We start from the raw sequence: 23,619 nt of genomic DNA, 5'->3' as shown, positions 1-23,619 counted from the left end.
ATGCTTCCCACAAGTTCTCATATTGGATTGCACTTACAAGACCAATAAGTATGAGATTCCCTTGATGAACGTTGTTGGTCATACGTCAACCAAGTCACCTTTCACCGTTGCTTTTTGTTTTTTGAAAGAGGAGTTGAAAGAAAGCTATGTTTGGGTATTGGAACAAGTGAAGTTAGTCTTCCGGGAAGATGCTCTTCCAAAGATCATGGTAACCGACCAAGAGGCGGTATTGCTGTTTGCTATAAGGAAGGTATTTCCCAACGCGCAGAACTTTGAAAAAGTTTGCATTCACCGCTACAGTGCGGACTAGTATGTCCAACGGATGAAGATGATAAAGAGGTTTTGAAAGATGACGAAGAAGATGTTATAAGGTTAGGATCACCTAATACTTAATTTAATACATCGGGTGAATATATTTTGTTTTTGCATTTTGTTTTCACTATATAATGTATCCTCAAGCGCATCTTATGATTTAAATTCATTTTGTAGTTCAAACAAATAAGCAACAATATACAAAAAAAATTAAAAACAACTTTAAAATTGTGCACTCAATATACCATAGTTCGGTAAGACTTTTGGTGGGCCCGGGAAAGCGTATAAAATTGAAGCGAAATGAAACGCGGGCCTACAGTAATACCGCAAGTGCACGGTCGTCGGTTGTACCTCGTGCAAGTACGGGTCGATCCACAGAGACTGGGTGTGTTTTGGAGTTTTCTAGCTATTTTGGGCTCCTAAATTGTTGTTGGGTTTTGAATGGTCAATGGCTTTTGAATACCAAAAGGGATATGGGTACCAATGAATTATGGGCTTACTTGGAATCAGAGTAACTTAGCCTTGATTTAGCTTTGGGCTTTGATTAAGCTTTGGGCTCAACTTCACCCTAACAGTGAAGTGGGCTTGGTACTTGAAATGAACTGAGCTGAGCCTGAAATGAACTGAGCCTTGGGCTCAGTTGGCTAGGTGCTGAAATGATCTAGGCTTGTGGTTTAATTGGCTGGGCCTCTGCTCCAAGAGTGAATTGGGCCTTTGGCCAAGCAGTTAACTGGGCTTATGGTCCTTGAACAATCAATGGGCTCTTGGCCTTTTAACCTGGACTGGGCTTATGCTGTGAGCCAAGCTCAGTTGCAGCAGCAGCAGTGGAAACCAGGTTGCAGCAGCAGCAGCAAGGAAAAGAAAGCAGCAGCAGCATCAGTACTGCTCAGCAGGGGAAAGAAAGCAGCAGCAGCAGCAAGGAAAAGGCAGCAAGCCAAGGGGAAGAAAACAAGGCAGTAGCAAGTAGTAAAAGCAGTGAAGCAAAGGTAACAGTGACAGAACAATGAAACTAAACAAGAACAATGGAACCAAGGCCTAAGCCAAGGGCAGGGGTGTGAAGAAGACAGTGAAGTAAAAAAAAGGAAAAAAAGCAAAGCCAAGGCAATGGCTTTAGGCATTCATTAGAGTGGGAAGAGAACCAGCTTGCTCACAGTCACTAGTGAGCACTAGTTTCTCCCCACTGCTCAATCAACTCAATGCTCCAAAGGCTTTAGCCTAACATTCACACAAAACAGTAAACTAATCCTAACATTTGAGAAGCTAACAGTTGACAAAACAAGAGAGCCTAGGCATACAACTAGAGTGGGAAGAGAACCAGTTTGCTCACAGTCACTAGTGAGCACTAGTTTCTCCCCACTGCTCAATCAATACAATGCCTCAAAGCTAAACTTCTACCACTAACAGTGAACAAAACATGATTAAACACAAAACTAAACCTAAACAGTTGACACTAAAAGTAATTTAAACAAGCTTAAATACATTACACCACTAAAATTAACCTAACAAAGATTCATACTAAAGCACTAACAGGGATTCACAGTTAAACATTGAAATTGCACTAAACATGATCAATCAAAAATTAAATTGAAATTAAAAAAACAAACAGAAATTAAAAGACATAAAATCAAAATTAAAAACAAACAGAAATTGAAATTGAACTTAAATTAAACTAACCCTAAACTGAAACTGCAATTAAATTAACCTAACCCAAATTGGGTGGAAACTTGGCTAGTCCAAGAACACCCTTAAATTGCTCTACACACTCTCTATTTATAACATACAAAATACCCAATTTTTGTGAACCCTAATTTTGAAATTAGGGTTTTGAAAATCCGAAATTTACTCACCAAATCCGCTGAATTGGTGGTGACCCATGCCTCTTCTTTTCTCTCTCGATCCTTCTCTGCCCTCAATTTCAATCTATAGCCTCATCTATCTCATCAACTCTTCACGCCTAGGGTTCCAGCGAGAAAGAGGGGTGATGGGCTGATGTAATAGATGGCTAGAGAGTAGAGGGATGTATAGGTGATTGAGACAGAGGAGTTGGTGGTAGAAATGGTGGTGACAGGAGCGATGGATGATGGAAGTAGCAGGTGAGGTATGGTGGTGGTGGTAGTTTCTCTGCAGAGGGATGGAGAAGAAGGAGGAAGTCGATAGAATGGGAAGAAGGGGCTGTTTGGCTAGGTCATAGGGTTCGGTCACTATGGTGTGTAGCGAGATCATCGAGTTCGATGTTCGGCGAAGCTGAGCGGTGGATGGTGGAATTTGGAAGGAATCGAACGGCGTCAAGGATACTGGATTAAGCGACCGTTGGATTGCGAGATACAACGAATTTAACGGCACCAGATGGAGTTAGGTGCTGTAGTGTGAAGCAGGATCTTCAGACCTCGATGCACTGACGATGCTGCGACCATTGGATGTAGATGGATCCAATCTGACGGCTACAGGAGAATGGGCTTTGGGTCTTGTTATTTGGCTTGGGAGATAAGTTGGGCTTGGGATAATTCTGAGCCCATTTCTTCTTGTGAGAACAATCTCTTCCTTGTTAAGCCCATTGCTAGCCTTTTGGTCTTGTGCACAACATTCTTCGCGGCTTCCTTGCGTAATTTCTCCCGGCTTTTCACTACTTTTCTGCTCTTTTCCGCTCTGCTATTCATCCAAACTTTATTTATTACCTAAAAATGCAAAATTAAGTAAGAAAAATATTTATTCTTGAAAACAAAGAAAATACAGAATATGGGATAAAATGTAGAATTAATGCACAAAAGATGAGTTAAATGCCAAGAAAAATATATAGAAATATGCACTTTTTAGCACTCATCAAATACCCCCAAACCTGAATTTTACTTGTCCTCAAGTAAAACAAAACTAAGGAAATCCTAACTATACCACTGTCGCTGGTCTCTCGAATGCATTTAGCGTATGCACTAAGCCTTTTAAACCACTAAGTGTCCCTAGTGGACGAGTGAAGTCTCGTGAAGGTTTGCTTAGAACGTACCTACAAAGTTCTAGGTCAAAATATAAGCTCAGATTCCATCAAATGTGACATGTGCAAGTCAGTTAAGCTCACAGCAAAATGGAGATGTCAATCTAGCTATCGAAGGCACAATCCTAGCACTGATAACAAAAAAAGACATGTGATAAGAGTGTAATGTGTATCTACACATGTGTAAAGAAAGATCTGAAGTTATGACTACTAATCACCAAGAGATAGTTTCTCAGGCTAAGAACCAAGGTCGAAATCTAGCTAGCTGTCCGGACTTTACGAGAATTGTGAATGAGTTGGAGGTATTTCACAATTACTCGCGTTGTACATCAATGGCATACACCCTTCCTTGTTTATTACAATGAAACAACAAAATGACTCTTTACATGACTCTTATTTACATTGACTATTCTCTTTTTATTTTTTGAACAAGAGATGATGGAATTGATAAATACTTGATTTTTTTGTATTTTTCTGATATTTTTTTCTGAATATATACATCGTTTTTTTTTTTTTTTTTTTTTTTTGATAAAGAAACACTTTTGATACATAAACAAAAGGAAACAAAAATTACATGACACTTTGCAAGAGGTAGCCCTTTTTGATGCACCCAGTTAAATTCGATGGTTGTTTTTCTTAATGTAACCTCCACCTTCTATCCCAACCAACCAAAGAACAAGCTAGTCAAGTTTCGTTCAGTATTCTAAAGTGATTGGCAATCGTAACTTCCTATCAAACACCTTGAAGATCGAGGCCATACATGTATTGGTAGATCGTGCGCGTGCAAATTTCTTATCATTATGTGAATTGTGCTAGAATCAGGGTGCCTAAATATCTAGACTAAGACTCCTAATAAAAATACATATTTGCACAAGAGTCAACATTTCAAGGTAAATGAGCTCCATTTTTATGATTTTTCATTTTTTTCATTTTTTAATTTTTTTTTTTTTTTTTTTTTTGAATTTTTTCGATTTTTTCAAAAGAAGAAGGAGTTCGATTTCAATTATGGCATATTATCAAAGTATCTACTCTATACCCCCAAACCTAAACTAAACATTGTCCTCAATGTTTCAAAATATGGAAAGAATTAAAAAACAATATATGAAGAGGAACATGCTGAGTAGAGTAAAAGGAGAGAGAATACCCGATTGTACGGCGAAAGCTCGATTAAAACTCCGTTATTCAAGGAAAAAAAAATCCAACATATTTCAGCCGAGATCATATTGGATTAGCAAAATATATACAAAAGGAATTTTAACTAACACATTATCTACAAGAAAATTTGGTTTTTAATGGGATTGGACTTTTTGGGAAAAATTTGGTTTTGTCGGGAGACATTTGGCTTTGATGGAAAGAAAAATTTTGGTTTTTTAGGGAAACATTTGGAAAACTTTGGTTTTTATGGGAGAAATTTTTGGTTTTTGAAATTGGGAGCAAGCCCACTGTTGGTCCTCTAATGGAATGGGAGGAAGGCTGCGGCCCACGAAACACTAAGTTTTAATTTTGAAAATTTAATTTGGCCCAGTTGGTTAAGGCCCGACGTTTGTTTTAAAACTTTGGTTTCGAGGTCCACTCTTGAGTGGAAACAAGCCCACAATCGGTTACAAGCTCAGCTGGGTTTAAACCCAGAGTCCAAAATACAAGTCCAATGAAAGAATTTAAACAAGCCCACAAATTAAACAAACAAGCCCACAAAAATTAATTACAAACCCAACAGAAAATAAAAAGCCCAAAAATTGGGTTAATTATTACAAGCCCACAATTAAAAATTGGAAGCCCACAATTCGGGTTCTCTTAAATGGGTTACCTTTTAAGCACAACCCAGCTGCTCTGATATTGTTGCAAAAACCCAGTTGGGCTTTGGTTCTTTTCCTTGGTGGCGTCCCAGCAGAGGAAAAACGGGTTCAGAACAGCAGGTCCAACAGCAAATGAAGTGAAGCAGATGCAGATGCAAATGCTATGCAGTGAAATGCAAAAATAGCTAATAAAACTACAAGACAAACACAGCACCAATCCCCGGCAGCGGCGCCAAAAACTTGGTGGGCCCGGGAAAGCGTATAAAATTGAAGCGAAATGAAACGCGGGCCTACAGTAATACCGCAAGTGCACGGTCGTCGGTTGTACCTCGTGCAAGTACGGGTCGATCCACAGAGACTGGGTGTGTTTTGGAGTTTTCTAGCTATTTTGGGCTCCTAAATTGTTGTTGGGTTTTGAATGGTCAATGGCTTTTGAATACCAAAAGGGATATGGGTACCAATGAATTATGGGCTTACTTGGAATCAGAGTAACTTAGCCTTGATTTAGCTTTGGGCTTTGATTAAGCTTTGGGCTCAACTTCACCCTAACAGTGAAGTGGGCTTGGTACTTGAAATGAACTGAGCTGAGCCTGAAATGAACTGAGCCTTGGGCTCAGTTGGCTAGGTGCTGAAATGATCTAGGCTTGTGGTTTAATTGGCTGGGCCTCTGCTCCAAGAGTGAATTGGGCCTTTGGCCAAGCAGTTAACTGGGCTTATGGTCCTTGAACAATCAATGGGCTCTTGGCCTTTTAACCTGGACTGGGCTTATGCTGTGAGCCAAGCTCAGTTGCAGCAGCAGCAGTGGAAACCAGGTTGCAGCAGCAGCAGCAAGGAAAAGAAAGCAGCAGCAGCATCAGTACTGCTCAGCAGGGGAAAGAAAGCAGCAGCAGCAGCAAGGAAAAGGCAGCAAGCCAAGGGAAGAAAACAAGGCAGACAAGCGTAGAGTAGTAAAGCAGTGAAGCAAAGGTAACAGTGACAGAACAATGAAACTAAACAAGAACAATGGAACCAAGGCCTAAGCCAAGGGCAGGGGTGTGAAGAAGACAGTGAAGTAAAAAAAAGGAAAAAAAGCAAAGCCAAGGCAATGGCTTTAGGCATTCATTAGAGTGGGAAGAGAACCAGCTGCTCACAGTCACTAGTGAGCACTAGTTTCTCCCCACTGCTCAATCAACTCAATGCTCCAAAGGCTTTAGCCTAACATTCACACAAAACAGTAAACTAATCCTAACATTGAGAAGCTAACAGTTGACAAAACAAGAGAGCCTAGGCATACAACTAGAGTGGGAAGAGAACCAGTTTGCTCACAGTCACTAGTGAGCACTAGTTTCTCCCCACTGCTCAATCAATACAATGCCTCAAAGCTAAACTTCTACCACTAACAGTGAACAAAACATGATTAAACACAAAACTAAACCTAAACAGTTGACACTAAAAGTAATTTAAACAAGCTTAAATACATTACACCACTAAAATTAACCTAACAAAGATTCATACTAAAGCACTAACAGGGATTCACAGTTAAACATTGAAATTGCACTAAACATGATCAATCAAAAATTAAATTGAAATTAAAAAAACAAACAGAAATTAAAAGACATAAAATCAAAATTAAAAACAAACAGAAATTGAAATTGAACTTAAATTAAACTAACCCTAAACTGAAACTGCAATTAAATTAACCTAACCCAAATTGGGTGGAAACTTGGCTAGTCCAAGAACACCCTTAAATTGCTCTACACACTCTCTATTTATAACATACAAAATACCCAATTTTTGTGAACCCTAATTTTGAAATTAGGGTTTTGAAAATCCGAAATTTACTCACCAAATCCGCTGAATTGGTGGTGACCCATGCCTCTTCTCTTCTCTCTCGATCCTTCTCTGCCCTCAATTTCAATCTATAGCCTCATCTATCTCATCAACTCTTCACGCCTAGGGTTCCAGCGAGAAAGAGGGGTGATGGGCTGATGTAATAGATGGCTAGAGAGTAGGGGGATGTATAGGTGATTGAGACAGAGGAGTTGGTGGTAGAAATGGTGGTGACAGGAGCGATGGATGATGGAAGTAGCAGGTGAGGTATGGTGGTGGTGGTAGTTTCTCTGCAGAGGGATGGAGAAGAAGGAGGAAGTCGATAGAATGGGAAGAAGGGGCTGTTTGGCTAGGTCATAGGGTTCGGTCACTATGGTGTGTAGCGAGATCATCGAGTTCGATGTTCGGCGAAGCTGAGCGGTGGATGGTGGAATTTGGAAGGAATCGAACGGCGTCAAGGATACTGGATTAAGCGACCGTTGGATTGCGAGATACAACGAATTTAACGGCACCATATGGAGTTAGGTGCTGTAGTGTGAAGCAGGATCTTCAGACCTCGATGCACTGACGATGCTGCGACCATTGGATGTAGATGGATCCAATCTGACGGCTACAGGAGAATGGGCTTTGGGTCTTGTTATTTGGCTTGGGAGATAAGTTGGGCTTGGGATAATTCTGAGCCCATTTCTTCTTGTGAGAACAATCTCTTCCTTGTTAAGCCCATTGCTAGCCTTTTGGTCTTGTGCACAACATTCTTCGCGGCTTCCTTGCGTAATTTCTCCCGGCTTTTCACTACTTTTCTGCTCTTTTCCGCTCTGCTATTCATCCAAACTTTATTTATTACCTAAAAATGCAAAATTAAGTAAGAAAAATATTTATTCTTGAAAACAAAGAAAATACAGAATATGGGATAAAATGTAGAATTAATGCACAAAAGATGAGTTAAATGCCAAGAAAAATATATAGAAATATGCACTTTTTAGCACTCATCAACTTTGCAACATCCTCAATGCCTTTGGAGTTCTTCCTCGCCTTCATCTCCATTTCCTTTTATTTTTGATTTCCACTCCTAGCATCTACCAAATCTTGACTTTCCCTATTAATGATTAAGGGATATGAAATTTGGTTATACCAATCTGTATAAGAGGGGTCAACTTCACAAGGATCTTCACGCAACTCTTCTAAGTTTGCCCAACTTAATTTGTTCTCTTCCAATTTTATCCCAACATTCAATGGTAGGATCGGGATCATACTCGACATTCCATGCACTATCAGTACTCTTAGTTCCCTTAGAACCCTTGGGCAACAATTTGAACTTTGATTCCTCTAGCAGCGGAACCGTTTGGATAAATCCATATTGACGGAGTACTCGATGAGGATCAAACAATGTAAAGCCTTCGGGATAAAACAAAGGCCCGTAGTATATCCCAATGGCATATCTTCATCGCCAACAGACGTCTATTATCGAATTCACCCGACCTGAGAGTACCCATTTTTGGAACGTCCAGTGCCAAAATCTTCAACAACTTCATCCTCTTCTTCATCCTGCTGGTATGGTTGAAATACAACGTCTTGAACAGTCAAAGAGTCTAACTTTTTTTATCAAAGCTATCAAGAATTCCTTTTTATTTCTCTTCTTGTTTTCCTTGAAAATCCATTTGGCCGAGGTAGGGAATGTATCTACCCATTTGTCATCTTCCTTTGCCAATTTCAATTCCAGGAAATGGTCATATATCCGTACCTACATCAAGCATGTATATATATATATATATATATATATATATATAAAGAAAAAACAATACTCCCTCCGTCCCACTATTAAGTGAACTATTTACTTTTATATTTTGTCCCACTATTAAGTGACCTATGTCACTAAACAAGGAGATATTTCTAAAACTATCCTTTTAAATGATTATAAGAAATATAAGAAATATGGATAATTTGATAGGCATGTTTATATTTGTTGCGCAGGTGTTTTAAAATGTTTTTCAATGGTATGAAGTTTGCGAACATCCGAGGTGCAGTTTAAGAGATAAATCATTTCAAAATTTCACTAATTATTAGCCATAAGGGTATAATTGTAAAATATGCTTAAAAATACTCTTTTCTTTTGCTTTCCTTAAAAATTGTGCAAACTTGAACTAGATCACTTAATAGTGGGACGGAGGGAGTATTATTTATCATGATAAATGGACTTAGGGAAACAGGATAAAGTTCGACTGATAAATAACATCAACCTAGCGCCGAACAAATAAAGTTCGGCTCAAATGTCAAATTTCACATAAGCCGAACCTTGGTAAAGTCGGTTCGGCACAAACATAAAATCTAATTATAAGCCGAGTTTAGTGATTAAAATTTAAATATAGTGTGCAAACTTACCTGAAGCATGGTGAAATAACCTCCAATATTTGTACTTGATAACCTAGAGGCGGTTCCAAGTTGCTCGAAAAGGAAGGAAATGGTTGCGGTTCCCCAAGAGTACTTGTGGCAGCTTTTCAAATCCTTTAACAATTGAAGATATTGAGCATTCACCTTGTTCCCACTGTTATCGGGAAATATAACAATTCCTAGAGTATACAACAAATACACTGTAGCAGTGCACCTAGCAGTGCACGTACCACATTATCATCACTAGGAATGTGCTTATACCTGTCTCCCTTGATGTAACAACTTTCTTCTTCCTTTATTTTGTTTTTGTTGCGTTTCTTGTTGTAGTTCTTCTTGTGGTTCTTCCTCTTCATCACTGTCAGGCTCTTGTTCTTCTACAGGAAATGAGACACTTGCGTCAGTTCCCCTTTTCCCTGCATGCAAGTTCTTTCTACCACCAGCTCGAGGTTTGGGAGTTTTTGAATTAGAAGGAGTCACTTCCATTGTTCTCCTCTTAAGATTCTCTTTGAATTTTCCCGATGGTTACTAAAACAAATGATACACCTTAATTAATTTTTCTAAAAAAATAAAAATGTTTCTACTACTAAACAAGATGATAAGTCACCAATAAATAGACAAGTTTATACGAAACTGTTAGCCATACACAGAGTAAAGTTCGGCGGATTCGATATTTATCAAAATGAGCCGAACAATCTAAGATAACATATACACATACTAAAGTTCGGCTGATTTTCATCAAAATTATAATGAGCCGAACATGTAGGTTCAGATGATTCGATATTTAAAACACAACATACGTATCAGCCGAACTGTTCTTCGTCTGTCGAAAAAAATAGAGGTTCGGCTGATAAATGTCAACCGAACAACACAATGTAACTACTGAAACCGCAATGAATCATCGATTACATTCATCAAATCAATGAAATACGAAAAACCAAGTAATGGGTTTGTGGGAAATACCTTTCTATGTGCAATTTTAAGGATTCAGGGTCTATTTCTCTCTCTCCAACACCAATTAAACCACTATCCTCTTCAACTTCATCTTTATCAAAAACCCTAGGTTGAGTTGCTGCAGAAATAACTCCTGGATTAGGCATCCTACCTGATCTAGCAACTCGCTTATAACGAGGAGGCATAATTTCTATGGGTTTAATCGAATTTTTTTTGGTGATTCAAAGTTTTTGATTGATTTTTGAGAAGAAAATGAAGAAGAGAGAAGAAGGAGAAGAAAAAGAGGAAAGAAGAAGAAGATGAATAAATTTGTTTTAAGTTTTAAATTAAATGGGTTAATTAGTAACGGTTAATTAGTGGGAGGGTAGTTAATTAAGGGATGTTTAATTAGTGGGAGTGTAGTTAATTAGAAGACGGTTAATTAGTTGGAGGATTTTAGGATTAGAATTTAATTTAGAGGAAGGGTAATAATATAATTTAAACTATATAATGGTATTACATTAACTTAAACATCACTAGACACCCCATATCATGAATCTTTGGATGACATAATAAGTCGAATTTAATTGTATGCCCCAAATGATGGTACAAATAAAAACATCAAAATAGACGTCGGAGCGTCCAATATTAACTTGGTGGTCATACCACGAAATCTTTGGTGAACTATGCACTATCATGTTACTTCACTGTCATGTTACTGTAAATTACATCCTCTTGTAATAGCCCTTTAATAGTTTGATAAAAATTTATGCATTACAAAAAAGAAAAAAAGAAAAAAAAGAGAAAAAAAACACACACACGAAATCTTTGGTGTCCAAAACTATGGGGTTGCGATGGATTTTATATTTTCTTGCCCCTTGAATACAATGCGTCTAGGGGTGGACTAAAAACATGGTCCGAATATGGACCAATCCCCTCCCTCCACTGATGTCATATCTACAGGGGTAGGGTTTTTAAAGAATAATGTGGGGCCTTCAAGAGAATTTGAATGGCTGGATTTTAGTGGTCCACATTTGGATCATATAATTTGGTCCATCTTTAGCTTTTCCGCCTTGGAAAAACGTCTTCTCAGCAGAACATGTTTTCTCATGATGTTTAAGTTTGGCATCACAAGCAAGAACCATGCTGCAGTGAGAAGCTTCTGCTTGCACTTGGAGCAGCATCTAGAGAATTTACAAGGCATACCTCCTTTCACTACACCTCCCAATTCTTTGCAGCCAAAACAACCTGATTTAAAGCTCAATTATCTACTAATACCTACATTGATCAACTGTAACAGCAATACTACAAATAGCAATACAGGAGCACATCTAAATAACGTCACAGGAACTGGCGCCCAGGCAAACGTTTTCCCAAGCACAGTGGACAGTGATGCACTGAAAGCCACCAATATGGTAGCCATGGATATGAACAAAGCTGCAAAATCTTTAAAAAACTCTGGGAAAACACAATTTATGCCTGAAAGTTCAATTATCTTTTCTTATATCATTATATAGATCAGCTGTAGGTTCAATATATCTATGTTTCCAGAAGAGGTTACCCCAGTACGCAGAACGAACATATTCAACAAACAATGGTAACTGCAAAAACGCAAACAAGACTACAGGAACACAGCCAAGCAGCGTTATAGGAATCAGTGCCCATGCAAATATATCTCCGAGGATAATAAACAGTGATGCACTAAAAGCAACCAATATGGTGGCCATGGATATGAACAGAGTTCCAAGACCTATGATCAGTTTTTGTGGTAGAGACTTGAGGAAATCTTCTTCTGCATACCGTGATGTGTATATAGCCAAAAACATAAGTACTGAAGAGATAGAAGAGAACAGAGCTAAAGCATCTGCTACTGCAAATACCATAAACGATGTCCTTCCGAGGAAAACCGGGCTGCCGTTCTTAGAGTCATTACTGTCATTGATATTACCTCCAGGGACTGTAAAGGCAGCTGCAAATGCTACAGTAGCAACCAGGGCAGCTACTAACATGCAAGATCCAGATGTATCCTTCATCCATTTCTCGCCTTTCTCAACCAAGCCTTTATGTTCCTCTGTAAATATAAGTTGAGCAGTATTTCCCTCTCCATTTGTCCTGCACCTATTTTTGAAGCGTAAGATCCACTCCACACCCTGAAAGGAAATGAGGTAACCACAAAATTAAAGTATTAAAAGGTGCAGGGGGGTTATGTGATGTTTTGAATTGAACTTAGAATTCCCCTTATTATCCACATGCTTAATATGAAAATGTTTTGCAGTTGTTGGTAAGATTAAAATACCCCAACAATCCTTAAACCACTGCAATTCCCGTTGCAGCTGCAGAGCTGCACCAGAAACCAAACTGAGTTTAGCCGAAGGCGCCAACTTGGCGGCATAGTGCAAGAGAGTGTTATAACTTTTATCATCTTTAGAAACTAGATCTGTTTTTCTCCCCATAATATCAGCGGTTTCACATAAGTAATTCAAAATTGTATCATTTTGTTCTTCAACAGCCATTTGTGCCATTGTCTGTCCCGACATTTCATGCTTAATTAGGCAACCGAATTTCTCAAGACTCGCCATTATAAACTCTGTGGATCCATGCTTTATAGCTGTTTTCATGAAGGTAGAACTGTCAAAAAACTCTAGCATCTCTTTCCTGTTCAATGTTTCATCGAGTTGTCTCAACATATTTTGGACCAATGCCAAAGCCTGTTTGTGCATCAACTTTTGCTTGTACAATTGTTTGAGATGAGGCACTGATGACAATCAAAATAAAGTCAGCCTAATATCAGAACCTCATTTCTTAAATATTAATGACCTAGCCAGACAGACTAACTGGCATCACATCCATGTACGGTAATTGGTAAGTAACCTACATAACGTGAAAACACAAAAGATATTTTAATAAAGAATTAAAAAAACGTAGCAACCAAATTTATCTCAAGGGAAAGAAAAAACTTGCATTAGGTAAGGCATGATGAAGATTGAGATGCACTTAATTATCGACGAGTCTTTACTAGTTGGTAAGGATACCTCTGAGCTCTCCAAATGACACTTTTCATTTCCTTTGATTTCTTTTGAGGTCTTTGAAGGGTTCCCTGCATCCTCATTATTGGTCTCTATTATGCTTTGTGAAGGGTTCTCTTCGTCTGTTTCACTGCTTTCTGAGCTGTCTGAACAGTTGTCTTTTTCTCTTTTGTTCCTTTCATCTATCCTCCAAGAGTTTTTCTCTTCTACTATGTTGTCATGGATATGTGCAGCATCCATGTCCACTTGAATTACTGGAACACACACCCCAAATACACATTTAGATAATTGAGCATTTGAATTCAGATATATGAATAGGGAAAGAAAAAGAATTGTACACAGAACTAATATTCATGAATAACTAACACGAATAAATGCAACGCTGCCACCATGTTAGTCTAGCTCCACTTAAAAAAGTAAATGGCTTCTCAACAAGTATTTCAAATCCATATTGCTTAGACCACTTCGACCTCGTACTCACCAACCCTGGAAATCGTAGGACAAGAGATGACGATATATCTACAAATAAGATAGTTAGCTTTAAGTAAATACAAGTAGAATGAAGCTTTTTAACTTTCGAAAGATTAAATTCATATCATGAAAGGGTGCTGAGATAGAACTTAAAAAGCCCACAAAAATAAACCGAGTGCGAAAAATCAACAATACCCATAATAGTATATCTATGTCAACTGGTTTGTGTACATACCGTAGAACTCTTCATTAATTGCATCACATAACAGGCTAGCACCACCATGACCCGAGAACGGACTTGGGTACTCATCTCTAGTTACAGAGTAAAGGTACTCAACTATCTCTTTCTGTGCATCTGTAGTATGCATAAGAGCAAGAGCGAGGGGTACCCGTCCGTCACAATTGCATATCTGGGTCAATATCCGGTTTTTCTTAACCATCAGCTCAGCTGCTTTGAGATTTCCATACATGACAGCGAATTGAAGTGCTGTAGATTCGTAACATCTTGCTTTATATTCCAGTACTTCAGGTGGCATGAATCTCACAATCTCCTCTATAAACACCAGGTGATTCCTGTGTACGGCTATATGCAGGGCTGTCTCTAGTTCTTCAGTGATCACTTCTCGAATCGCTTTTGGATTGTTTTCTAAAAACTTATTAGCTTTTTCCCAGTCACCATCATATGCTGCATAGTATAGTTGTTCGTATCCATCCAAAACATACTTTTTACTCATCCTCTCATCACCCTCTTATCAGTTACAACATACATAAGCAATAAAACAATAAACATCAGAATATATTCCAAGAAATTCAAATTCAACGCAAAAATATCTTCTTTCCATCATATTCTTTTTTCAATTAGAATGAAATCAGCTTACTAGATCTAAGGTTCTGCTCCATGGTCGTATGATTTCCTGTGAATTCACTAAGTTGACGGTCAAATGGCTGCTGCTGATATTTTTCATTATGATTGTCATCAGATAACGCCTGCGTGGTTTCTTTATACACTACCGTTGTTGCTCTTTTCACGTTACCTGCTACTTCATCCGTAGAATTTCTACTGCAAGTATCTCCTTCTGGTGTCAATAATGTTGCTGGTGACGATGTCAAAGCTAAAATATACAAATCCGGTCAGATCTCAGATATAGAAACTATTTCGGCGACATCAGATGAAATATATGTGCACATATATTACATACCTTGCTGCTTATTACAATGGGATGATGATGGGTTCTGAAAATTATGTCCATCCTTGTCCTTTGTATTATTATTACCTGCGTTATCAATACTTTTTAATATCTCTAATATCTGGTTTTGAGTACTTAATTGAGAGTTTAAAATTTGAGATTGAGATTCAGCTAGTTTAGCTTGGGATTCAACAAGAACTTTAAGTAAAGTTTTAATCTCAATCATTTCTTCCTGAGATCGATGATCACAATCACCCAATTCTCTAGCAGACATGATATGTGAGTGTGTGTGTGTGTGAGTGAGAGAGAGAGAGAGTGAGACAAAGAGATAAAGATTAATTAAAGGCATTAAGGGTAGGTGAATTATGCACAAAAGTCCCTCTGGAGGAAAGTCCTATCACTAATTAACAAATGATTCTTGTTTTTATTGGAGTTGCTTTTGATTAATTAAAACAACTAAACTAGAGTGTGGTATCTAGAAAATCTAGTGATATTTGGCTGCAGTGCAGAAATCTGAGATCTACTAATTTGCAGGCACTTAATTACTCGAAAGCTGAAAAACAAAGTCAAATATTGTGCACACCTATTTCAGGCTCAACAATGTAAAGACAATACGGGTGTGCACCTTCTATGTACACTTGTTCTGTTTGCAAAAGCAAAATGCACGCCTTTGGAAAGCTCCGTAATATACAGTTAACCCCTCATAACCATTCCGATGTTATTCTTGAATAGAGGTTACCTAAAAAAAATTAAAATATTACACAGCCTTAGATAAGAGAAAAAAAACATAAAACAATCTCTTTCTCCTATTTACATGTATCTATTCTAGAAGCACCACAAAGCCATCTTAACTTCTCTAGTGATTTTCAATCATCTAAAATGCACAAAAGGACTGTAGATTATTTCTCAATGACGTCGTTGTGTTGCTATCTAAACATACTATTCATTCAAGACAAAATTGAACACACACTACTACTACTACATCATTATGACTTCATGAATAATTAGCATTCAGTTACTTTAGATTCAATGGCAACTATAGTCTATGCAAATTAAGATTGAAAATTTAGGTTTTGTAAGACTGTTAATACACAACAGATTTACCTTGAAACTTACCTGCTTTCAAAATTCATCTCAATTTGTTCTGCTGTTTGAAATTCCAAAATCGATACCTACATAAAATCTTTAATCTCAAATGTTAATGGGAAGTTTGGGAACCACTAAGTAGAAAACAAAAAGCATGAGAAACTTAGCAAAAAAAAAAAAAAAAACTTCATAACTAAACACACTAAAACCCTAGACATTGATAAAGCTAAGAATGGAACTGAATCCAAGTGAAATATTTAGAAGAATTTTACTGAAATCCACAATAGAACTTACAAAGAATCAGTAGACTCATGCCTGATTCGATTGAATTTCAGCTTGACTGAATAAGATTTTTTTAGATCGGAGAAGGTCCGCCCTAGAAGAAGAAACAGTGATGAGAATTAACTTAATCTGCTCCATTTAAACCACAATGCCGAGTAAAAACAGATGAGAAAAGATCCACCAAAACGAAGAGGAATTGTGATTAAAATGGAGCAGATTCAGATATTTTTTATTTGCAGTGCTCCAGAGAGTGAGAGAGAGAGAGGAAAATGAAAAAAAAAAAACATGGAGCCACTCTGCTCTTCTGGACCATGGAATGGCAGGGTTTCGATTTCCAAGGGTTCCAAACAAGGCTGCTAATGGGGTATCATTTTGCTTGGGGGTGTATCAATCCAGAGGCAATTGCTTTTTTATCCTATATGTTAATTGGGGTACACCCCAAAACAAAACGGTATCCTCCATTAGCAGCAGTCTTGTTTGAATATTTATTCAGAATTTGGATATAAAATTTTAAAACTGACTTGTAGAAGTAAAAAAGCTAACTTTTTCCGAGTTCTACTTCTTAGTTTGGGTATCGAGATGCCATTCTTAGTTTTTCCATGCCAAGTGTTGAACGAATGCTAAATTAGAGCCAATTAGCACTCTGGTGGTTGTACCATGAAATGTGGCGTGATGGTTCTATGCAAGGCCAACTTTGAAATTGGAGAGTTCTGAAGCTTCTGCATTTGACGTTGGAGCATATTCTCTTCAGCGAACTAAAGAACTACAGTTTATACGGCACCCACATACAAAAGGCACACAATGAACACTGAAAGGCTTTGGCAATCCACCAATAAGATCTACGATTCGATGAAGCTAATCAACAAACAACAAATATTGACACATGATGTAAATAAAGGATGAGCAACTTGATGAAGAACCACACGTTAGAATGCACAATAATGAACAAAATTCGTTCCACTGCACTGAAAGTTCAATTATATTTCTTTATATCATTATACTGTAGGTTCCATATATCTATGTTTCCAGAAAAGTTTACCCCAGTACGCACAACGTACATATTCAACAAACAACGGTAACTGTAACCATGCAAACAAGACCACAGGAACACAGCCAAATAGCGTTATAGGAATCAGTGCCCACGTAAATATATCTCCAAGGACAATAAAGAGTGATGCACTAAAAGCTATCAATATGGTGGCCATAGATACAAATAGAGTTGCAAGTCCTATGATCAGTTTTTGTGGCAAAGACTTGAGGAAATCTTCTTCTGCATACCGTGATGTGTATATTGCTAAAAACATAAGTACCGAAGTGATAGAAGAGAACAGAGCTAACACATCTGCTACTACAAAGACCGTGAATGATGTCCTTCCCAGGAAAACTGGGGTGCCATTTATAGCGTTACTAGTATCACTAATATTACCTCCAGGGACTGTGAAGGCAGCTGCAAATGCTACAGTAGCAATTAATGCAGCTACTAACATGCAAGATCCAGATGTATCCTTCATCCATTTCTCACCCTTCTCAACCAAACCTTTATGTTCTTCTGTAAATATATGTTGAGCAGTATTTCCATCTCCATTTGTCCTGCACCTACTCTTCATGCGCAGGATACGTTCCACACCCTGAGAAAAAAAATATGAGGAAACCACAAAATCAAAGGTGCAGGATTATGTGATGTTTTGAATTGAACTTCCTTCTTTCCACATGCTTGATATAAAAAAAATGTTTTTTTACTTGTCGATAAGATTTAAATATCCTAACATACCTTAAACCACTGTAACTCCCGTTGCATCTGTAGAGCTGCACCGGAAACCAAATTGAGTTTAGCCGAAGGCGCCAAATTTGCAGCATAGTGCAAAATAGTGTTATAACTTTTGTCATCTTTAGAAACAAGATCCATTTTTTTCCCCATAATATCAGCGGTTTCACATAAATAATTCAAAATAGTATCATTTCGTTCTTCGACTGCCATTTGCACCATCGTTTGTCCTGAAATTTCATGCATAATTAGGCAACGGAATTTCTTAAGAGTCGCCATTATAAACTCTGTTGATCCATGCGTTATAGCTGTTTTGATGAAGGTAGAACTCTCAAAAAACTCTTTTAGCTCTTTCCTGTTCATTGTTTCATCGAGTTGTGTTAACATATCTTGGACCAATGCCAAAGCCTGTTTGTGCATCAACTTTTGCTTGTACAATTGCTTGAAATGAGGCACTGATGACAATCAAAATCAAGTCACCATAATATTAGAACCTCCATTTATGATTTTTATTTTTAAAAGATTAATGACCTAGCGAGATGGCCTAGGTAGCCATAGATCAATGCACGGTAAGTAACCTAAATCACATGAATACAAATAGGATATTTTCAAAGTTATCTCAGGGGAAAGAAAAACCTCGAATCAGGCAAGGCATGATGAAGATTGAGATGCACTTGATTATTGACGAGTCTTTACTAGTTGGTAAGGGTACTTCGGAGTTCTCCAAAAGACCCTTTTCATTTCGTTCGGTGCCTTTTGAGCTCCTTGAAGGGTTCCCATTGTCCCCTATTATGCTTTGTGAAGGGTTCTCTTCGTCTGTTTCACTGCTTTCTGAGCTCTCTGAACGGTTACCTTTTTCTGTTCTGTTCCCTTCATATATCCTCGAAGGGTTTTTCTCGTTTACATCGCTGTCATGGAAATGTGCAGCATCCATGTCCACTTGAATTACTGGAACGTGTACCAAATATCTATTTAGATAATTCAGCATTTGAATTCAGATATATAAATAGGGGAAGAAATAGAACTATACACAGATATATTATTCATGAAAAACTAACATGAATAAATGCAATGTTGCCACCACATTAGCCTGGCTCCACTGAAAAAGGTAAATGGCTTCTCAACAAGTATTTCGAACCCATATTGCTTAGACCACTTCGACCTCGTACTCACCAATCCTGGAAATCGTAGGACAAGAGATGATGCTATATCTACAAATAAGATATTTAGTTTTAAGTACATACAAAAAGAATGGAACTTTTTAACTTGGGAAAGATTAAATCATATCATAAAAGGGTACTGAGATAGAACTTCGAAAGCTCATAAAAATAAATCGAGTGCGAAAAATTAAATGTGTTCATACACAGAACTTTTAACTAAACTACCTATAATAGTAAATCTATATTAACTTGTTTTGCGTACGTACCGTAAAACTCTTCATTAATTGCATCACATAACAGGCTAGCACCACCATGACCTGAGAACGGACTTGGGTGCTCATCTCTAGTTACAGAGTAAAGGTACTCAACTATCTCCTTCTGTGCACCTGTAGTATACATAAGAGCAAGAGCAAGGGGTACCCGCCCATCGCAATTGCGTATCTGAGTCAACATCCGGTTCTTATTCACCATCACCTCAGCTGCTTTGAGATTTCCATACATGACAGCGAAGTGAAGTGCTGTAGATTCGTTGCATCTTGCTTTATATTCCAGTACTTCTGGTGGCATGAATCTCACAATCTCCTCTATAAACACCGAGTGGCTCCTGTGTACGGCTATATGCAGAGCTGTTTCTAGTTCTTCTGTGATCACTTCTAGAATTGCTTGTGGATTCTTTTCGAAAAACTTACTAGCTTTTTCCCAGTCACCATCATATGCTGCATAGTATAGTTGCTCGTATCCATCCAAAATATACTTTTTATTCACCACCTCGTCACTCTCTTATCAGTTGCAACATAGATGCGCAGTAAAAAAAGTAAATATCAGAAATTCAATGTAAAATTATCTTCTTTCCATCACATTATTTTCTCTATTATAATGAAATGAAATTAGCCAACCAGATTTATGGTTCTGCTCCATAGCCGTATGATTTCCTGTGAATTCACTAAGTTGATGGCCAAATGGGTGCTGCTGATATTGTTCATTATGATTATCATCAGATAACGCTCGTCTGGTCTCCTCGTACACTACCGATGGTGTCATTTTAAGAGTTTCTGCTACTTTTTCTGTAAAGTTACTATCGCCAGTATCTTCTTTTGGTGTCAAGAATGTTTCTGGAGACGACGTCAAAGGTAGAAAATAGCTGATCAGATCTCAGATATAGAAACTAATTCAGTGACATTAAATAATATATATAGATAGATATAGATAGATAGATATATAGTATATACCTTGCTGCTTATGACAATGAGATAATAATGGGTTTTGGAAATCTTTATATTCATCCTTCTCCATTTTATTATTATTGTAACCTGCATTACCATTGCTTTTTAACATCTCTAATATCTGGTTTTGAGTATTTAATTGAGAGTTTAAGATCTTCGATTGAGATTCAACTAGTTTAGCTTGAGATTCAACAAGAACTTTAAGTAATGTTTTAATCTCTATCATTTCTTGCTGAAATCGATGATCGTGATCACCTAATTCTCTAGCAGACATGATGTGTGTGTGAGTGAGAGTGAGACAGAGAGAGAGATTAATAAATTTGAAGGCATATTGAGAGTGGGTGAATTATCACTAATTAATAAATGATTCTTGTTTTTATTAGAGTTACTTTTAATTAATTAAAACAATTAAACTAGACTGGTATCAAAAACATTTAGTGATATGGGTCTGGTGCACTTTTAAGATCTAAATCACAGGCCCTTAACTATTCAAATGTTTGAAAAACAAAGTAAAATGGGAGTGCATTTCACTGATGCACACCTTCTGTCAACACTTGTGTTTTCTGCACAAGCAAATTGCACACCTTTGGAAAGTTCCATAACATACCGTTAACCCTCTCCATATAAAAAACTATTATCCCCTAGAGATGTTTTTCTTCAATAGAGACTACCTAAAAAACAAAAAAAATCTAGATCGCCTTAGCTAAGAGAAAAACATACAGCTATTCCTTTCTCCAAAATACATGCATCTATAAATACACAAAGCCGTTACAGCTTCTCCAGTGCTTTCTAATCATCTAAATGAGGAAGACAAAGGGAATATATTCAATATAGGGATGCCGGTGTGTCGCTATCTAAAAGATTCTCTCAAGATAAAATCTGATACACATGCACTACTTCTTCAACAATACTATATCATTTTCATTTACTGCATAATTAGCATTCAGTTACCGTGATGCGACAACATACTAAGAAATATGATATTCACAAATCAAGATTGAAATTTTGGGTTTATAACATTCTCAAATACATTAACATATATACCTGACCACCAGACAAGCAAAAACAACAACTTTACCTTGAGACAGCTTCTCAAATCCGTCTTCGACCATCTACCTGTGTTTGATTCCACTGCCGAATCACTTGTATCCGGTAAAGGTAGCCCAGCAAATGCAGTCACCCAGAAATATTATACAACCTAGAAATCTAGAAAATTAAGAATCCAGCAGAATCCTAGTGGAAAATGAGAAAAATAACGGAAATCCTCAAAAGAAGTTATGGAGAATCAGTGGCTGAATCACAAATTCTTCCTCTGAATAGCTTGAATCCAATAACACAAACTGGAATTGAAGATCACATTTTCAAATTTCACATCAGTGATAAAAATAATTTAACATCTCAACCGTGAAGAACAAACCCTGCATATTTTTCAACCAAATCATTACAATGAAAACCCGGGACCATGTGAGACACTATACATGGTTTGACAATCCACTTAGCAATTCACATGCTAGGCACAAACAACTGCAGCTAAACAACAGACATCTTCTCAGCAGCACATGTCTTCTCAAAACACTAAAGTTTCGTGCATGTGGTATAACAAGCAGAAACCTATTTTGGGTATGAATCCCCCTCCCATATGCTGACACTTCATCATCACCTAAACATAAATTTAACTATACAAAAATGTGAAAAACAGTTATAAATAATTTATTTGTTTTAACGGGTCCACTTTAAAAAGGTTTCTATCATGGGAGGGTAAAAAGGTGACGAGGTGTCAGCATATGGAGTGGATTCATACTCAAAATATGGAATGGGGTTCATATTAGAACTCTTTAAATATTTCTGGAAGCTGACTACCTAGACTGCTCAATGACGCCACTGTTGCTATTTAAGCATCTGTACTATGATTCGTTCATTCAGCACAAAATTTAACATACAACACTACTACATCATTGTGAAATACTAGCATTCAATTACCCTGCTGTCTGTGTGTGACCCCTTCTCAATAGCAAATACCCAAATAAACATTGCAATTTTGGTTTATATCATTCGGACAGTACACGAGATAGACAAGATAAAAAAATAAAATACAATTTTACCGTGAGATATAGCTGCTTCCAAATCCAGTATATGCTCGAAATTCCACACTCGGTTCACTTGTCTGCAAATTGTGTCACACAAAAAACAATAATCAATCTAGAAATTCATCAGTTAGGAATGGAGCAGAATCAAAGTGGAATAGAAGAATTACTGAAATCCACAAATTAATAGACAAACCTAAAACCCTAAGAATGGAGATACAATCCAAGTAGAAAATGAGAAACAATTCAATAATCAACCTACATATGCCAATATTTAATCTAAAATCTTAATAGGAACAGCTATATATACATAGAAAATTCACCAAAGCCTAAAATTAGCAAAAGAATCTTTCTAAAGCCCTAGATATTCATAAAGCTAAGTAAGAATCGCGATGAACCCAACTAGAAAATGAGAACAAGAATTACAGAAAATCCACAGTATAACTTACAGACAGTTACTGGAATCGTCGAAAACCTCTGATCAGATTGAATTTTCAGCTGTTTTTGAAATTTAACATCTGATTCTCTTTGTATAAGATTTTCAGATTTGACAAGGCCCTATTAGAAGAAACAGTGACGAGAATTAACTTAATCTGCTCCATTTAATATAAAAACAGATCAGACCCACAAAAACGAAGAGAAATTGTGATTAGATTGGAGAAGATTCAGATATCTCTCATTTGCCGAGCTTCAGAGAGTGAATGAGGGGGAGAGAGATTTTGCTGAGAAAAATGAAAAATAAACCATTTTTTAAGACTTGTTTGGCAACATTGCCATCTAAAATAGAGCCAAATTACCATTCTGCTGGACCATATGAGGGTGCCGTCAGAAAAAGAGCTCAAGTTACTTGAAACTCAAATTTTGCTTACACTAGCGGCAGCATCTAGAGAATCCAAGATTCAAGCTTAATTTCTGCGGTATATGCATTCAATCAATTGAATGTCTAGGCTATATGATATTGGCAGAGTTCTGCAGCTTTCGATGTCAGATTCAAAGAATTAAATAAAAAATCACGACATATGATCCACATTTGATAATCAACAAATATTGACATGACGTAAACAAAGCTAGTGGAACAAACTGGATTTCATTAACAGGGATATAGCAAATTGCA

At 37.3% G+C, this 23,619-nt stretch overlaps 2 protein-coding genes across 8 annotated transcripts; both read right to left on the bottom strand.

Moving 5' to 3' along the window:
• Positions 1 to 11,693: 11,693 nt before the first annotated feature.
• Positions 11,694 to 16,504, bottom strand: LOC113341792 (ankyrin repeat-containing protein NPR4-like). Of its 4 annotated transcripts, XM_026586540.1 has the most exons (9): positions 16,286 to 16,504; positions 16,022 to 16,077; positions 15,531 to 15,644; positions 14,918 to 14,992; positions 14,597 to 14,830; positions 13,954 to 14,466; positions 13,614 to 13,766; positions 13,254 to 13,501; positions 11,694 to 12,371 (listed from the first exon to the last, which is right to left on the bottom strand). In XM_026586540.1, the coding sequence occupies exons 5-9, from the start codon at positions 14,616 to 14,618 to the stop codon at positions 11,709 to 11,711; spliced, it is 1,599 nt and encodes a 532-aa protein (XP_026442325.1). In that variant the 5' UTR covers positions 14,619 to 14,830; positions 14,918 to 14,992; positions 15,531 to 15,644; positions 16,022 to 16,077; positions 16,286 to 16,504; the 3' UTR covers positions 11,694 to 11,708. The 4 variants fall into 4 exon arrangements, with proteins under 4 accessions (XP_026442325.1, XP_026442323.1, XP_026442324.1 ...); XM_026586538.1 differs by lacking the exons at positions 15,531 to 15,644; positions 16,022 to 16,077; positions 16,286 to 16,504 and having other exon boundaries at positions 14,918 to 15,275; XM_026586539.1 differs by lacking the exons at positions 15,531 to 15,644; positions 16,022 to 16,077; positions 16,286 to 16,504 and having other exon boundaries at positions 13,614 to 13,733; positions 14,918 to 15,275.
• A 701-nt stretch (positions 16,505 to 17,205) lies between these two features.
• Positions 17,206 to 23,343, bottom strand: LOC113341790. 4 transcript variants are annotated; one of them, XM_026586535.1, is made up of 10 exons: positions 22,955 to 23,343; positions 22,524 to 22,585; positions 21,500 to 21,654; positions 20,428 to 20,508; positions 20,095 to 20,310; positions 19,465 to 19,977; positions 19,097 to 19,249; positions 18,675 to 18,986; positions 18,045 to 18,493; positions 17,206 to 17,901 (listed from the first exon to the last, which is right to left on the bottom strand). In XM_026586535.1, exons 3-10 carry the CDS (start codon positions 21,531 to 21,533, stop codon positions 17,269 to 17,271), a joined length of 2,391 nt encoding a protein of 796 aa, XP_026442320.1. In that variant the 5' UTR covers positions 21,534 to 21,654; positions 22,524 to 22,585; positions 22,955 to 23,343; the 3' UTR covers positions 17,206 to 17,268. The 4 variants fall into 4 exon arrangements, with proteins under 4 accessions (XP_026442320.1, XP_026442319.1, XP_026442321.1 ...); XM_026586534.1 differs by having other exon boundaries at positions 21,500 to 21,619; XM_026586536.1 differs by having other exon boundaries at positions 19,097 to 19,216; positions 21,500 to 22,585.
• Between the last annotated feature and the right edge of the window lie 276 nt (positions 23,344 to 23,619).

Source organism: Papaver somniferum, unplaced genomic scaffold, assembly GCF_003573695.1.
Source record: "Papaver somniferum cultivar HN1 unplaced genomic scaffold, ASM357369v1 unplaced-scaffold_31, whole genome shotgun sequence".
Classification (NCBI taxonomy): Eukaryota; Viridiplantae; Streptophyta; class Magnoliopsida; order Ranunculales; family Papaveraceae; genus Papaver; species Papaver somniferum.
Note: the sequence above shows the minus strand (reverse complement) of the source record. Positions and strands in the feature narration are given on the sequence as shown.

Bases quoted from the DNA above. Each gene is read 5' to 3' on its own strand.
- LOC113341790 (XM_026586535.1), bottom strand. From the start codon at position 21,533: ATGGTCGAAGACGGATTTGAGAAGCTGTCTCAAG. The intron at 20,509-21,499 runs GTAAAGTTGTTG...ATGGTAATGCAG, and splicing joins ATTTGAGAAGCTGTCTCAAG to GTTACAATAATAATAAAATG. The intron at 18,987-19,096 runs GTTAGTTTTTCA...TACACGTTCCAG, and splicing joins GCAACATTGCATTTATTCAT to TAATTCAAGTGGACATGGAT.
- LOC113341792 (XM_026586538.1), bottom strand. From the start codon at position 15,254: ATGCCTTTAATTAATCTTTATCTCTTTGTCTCACTCTCTCTCTCTCTC. The intron at 13,502-13,613 runs GTTAGTTATTCA...TGTGTGTTCCAG, and splicing joins GCAGCGTTGCATTTATTCGT to TAATTCAAGTGGACATGGAT. The intron at 12,372-13,253 runs GTATCCTTACCA...ATTTCCTTTCAG, and splicing joins GTCATTTGGAGAGCTCAGAG to GGTGTGGAGTGGATCTTACG.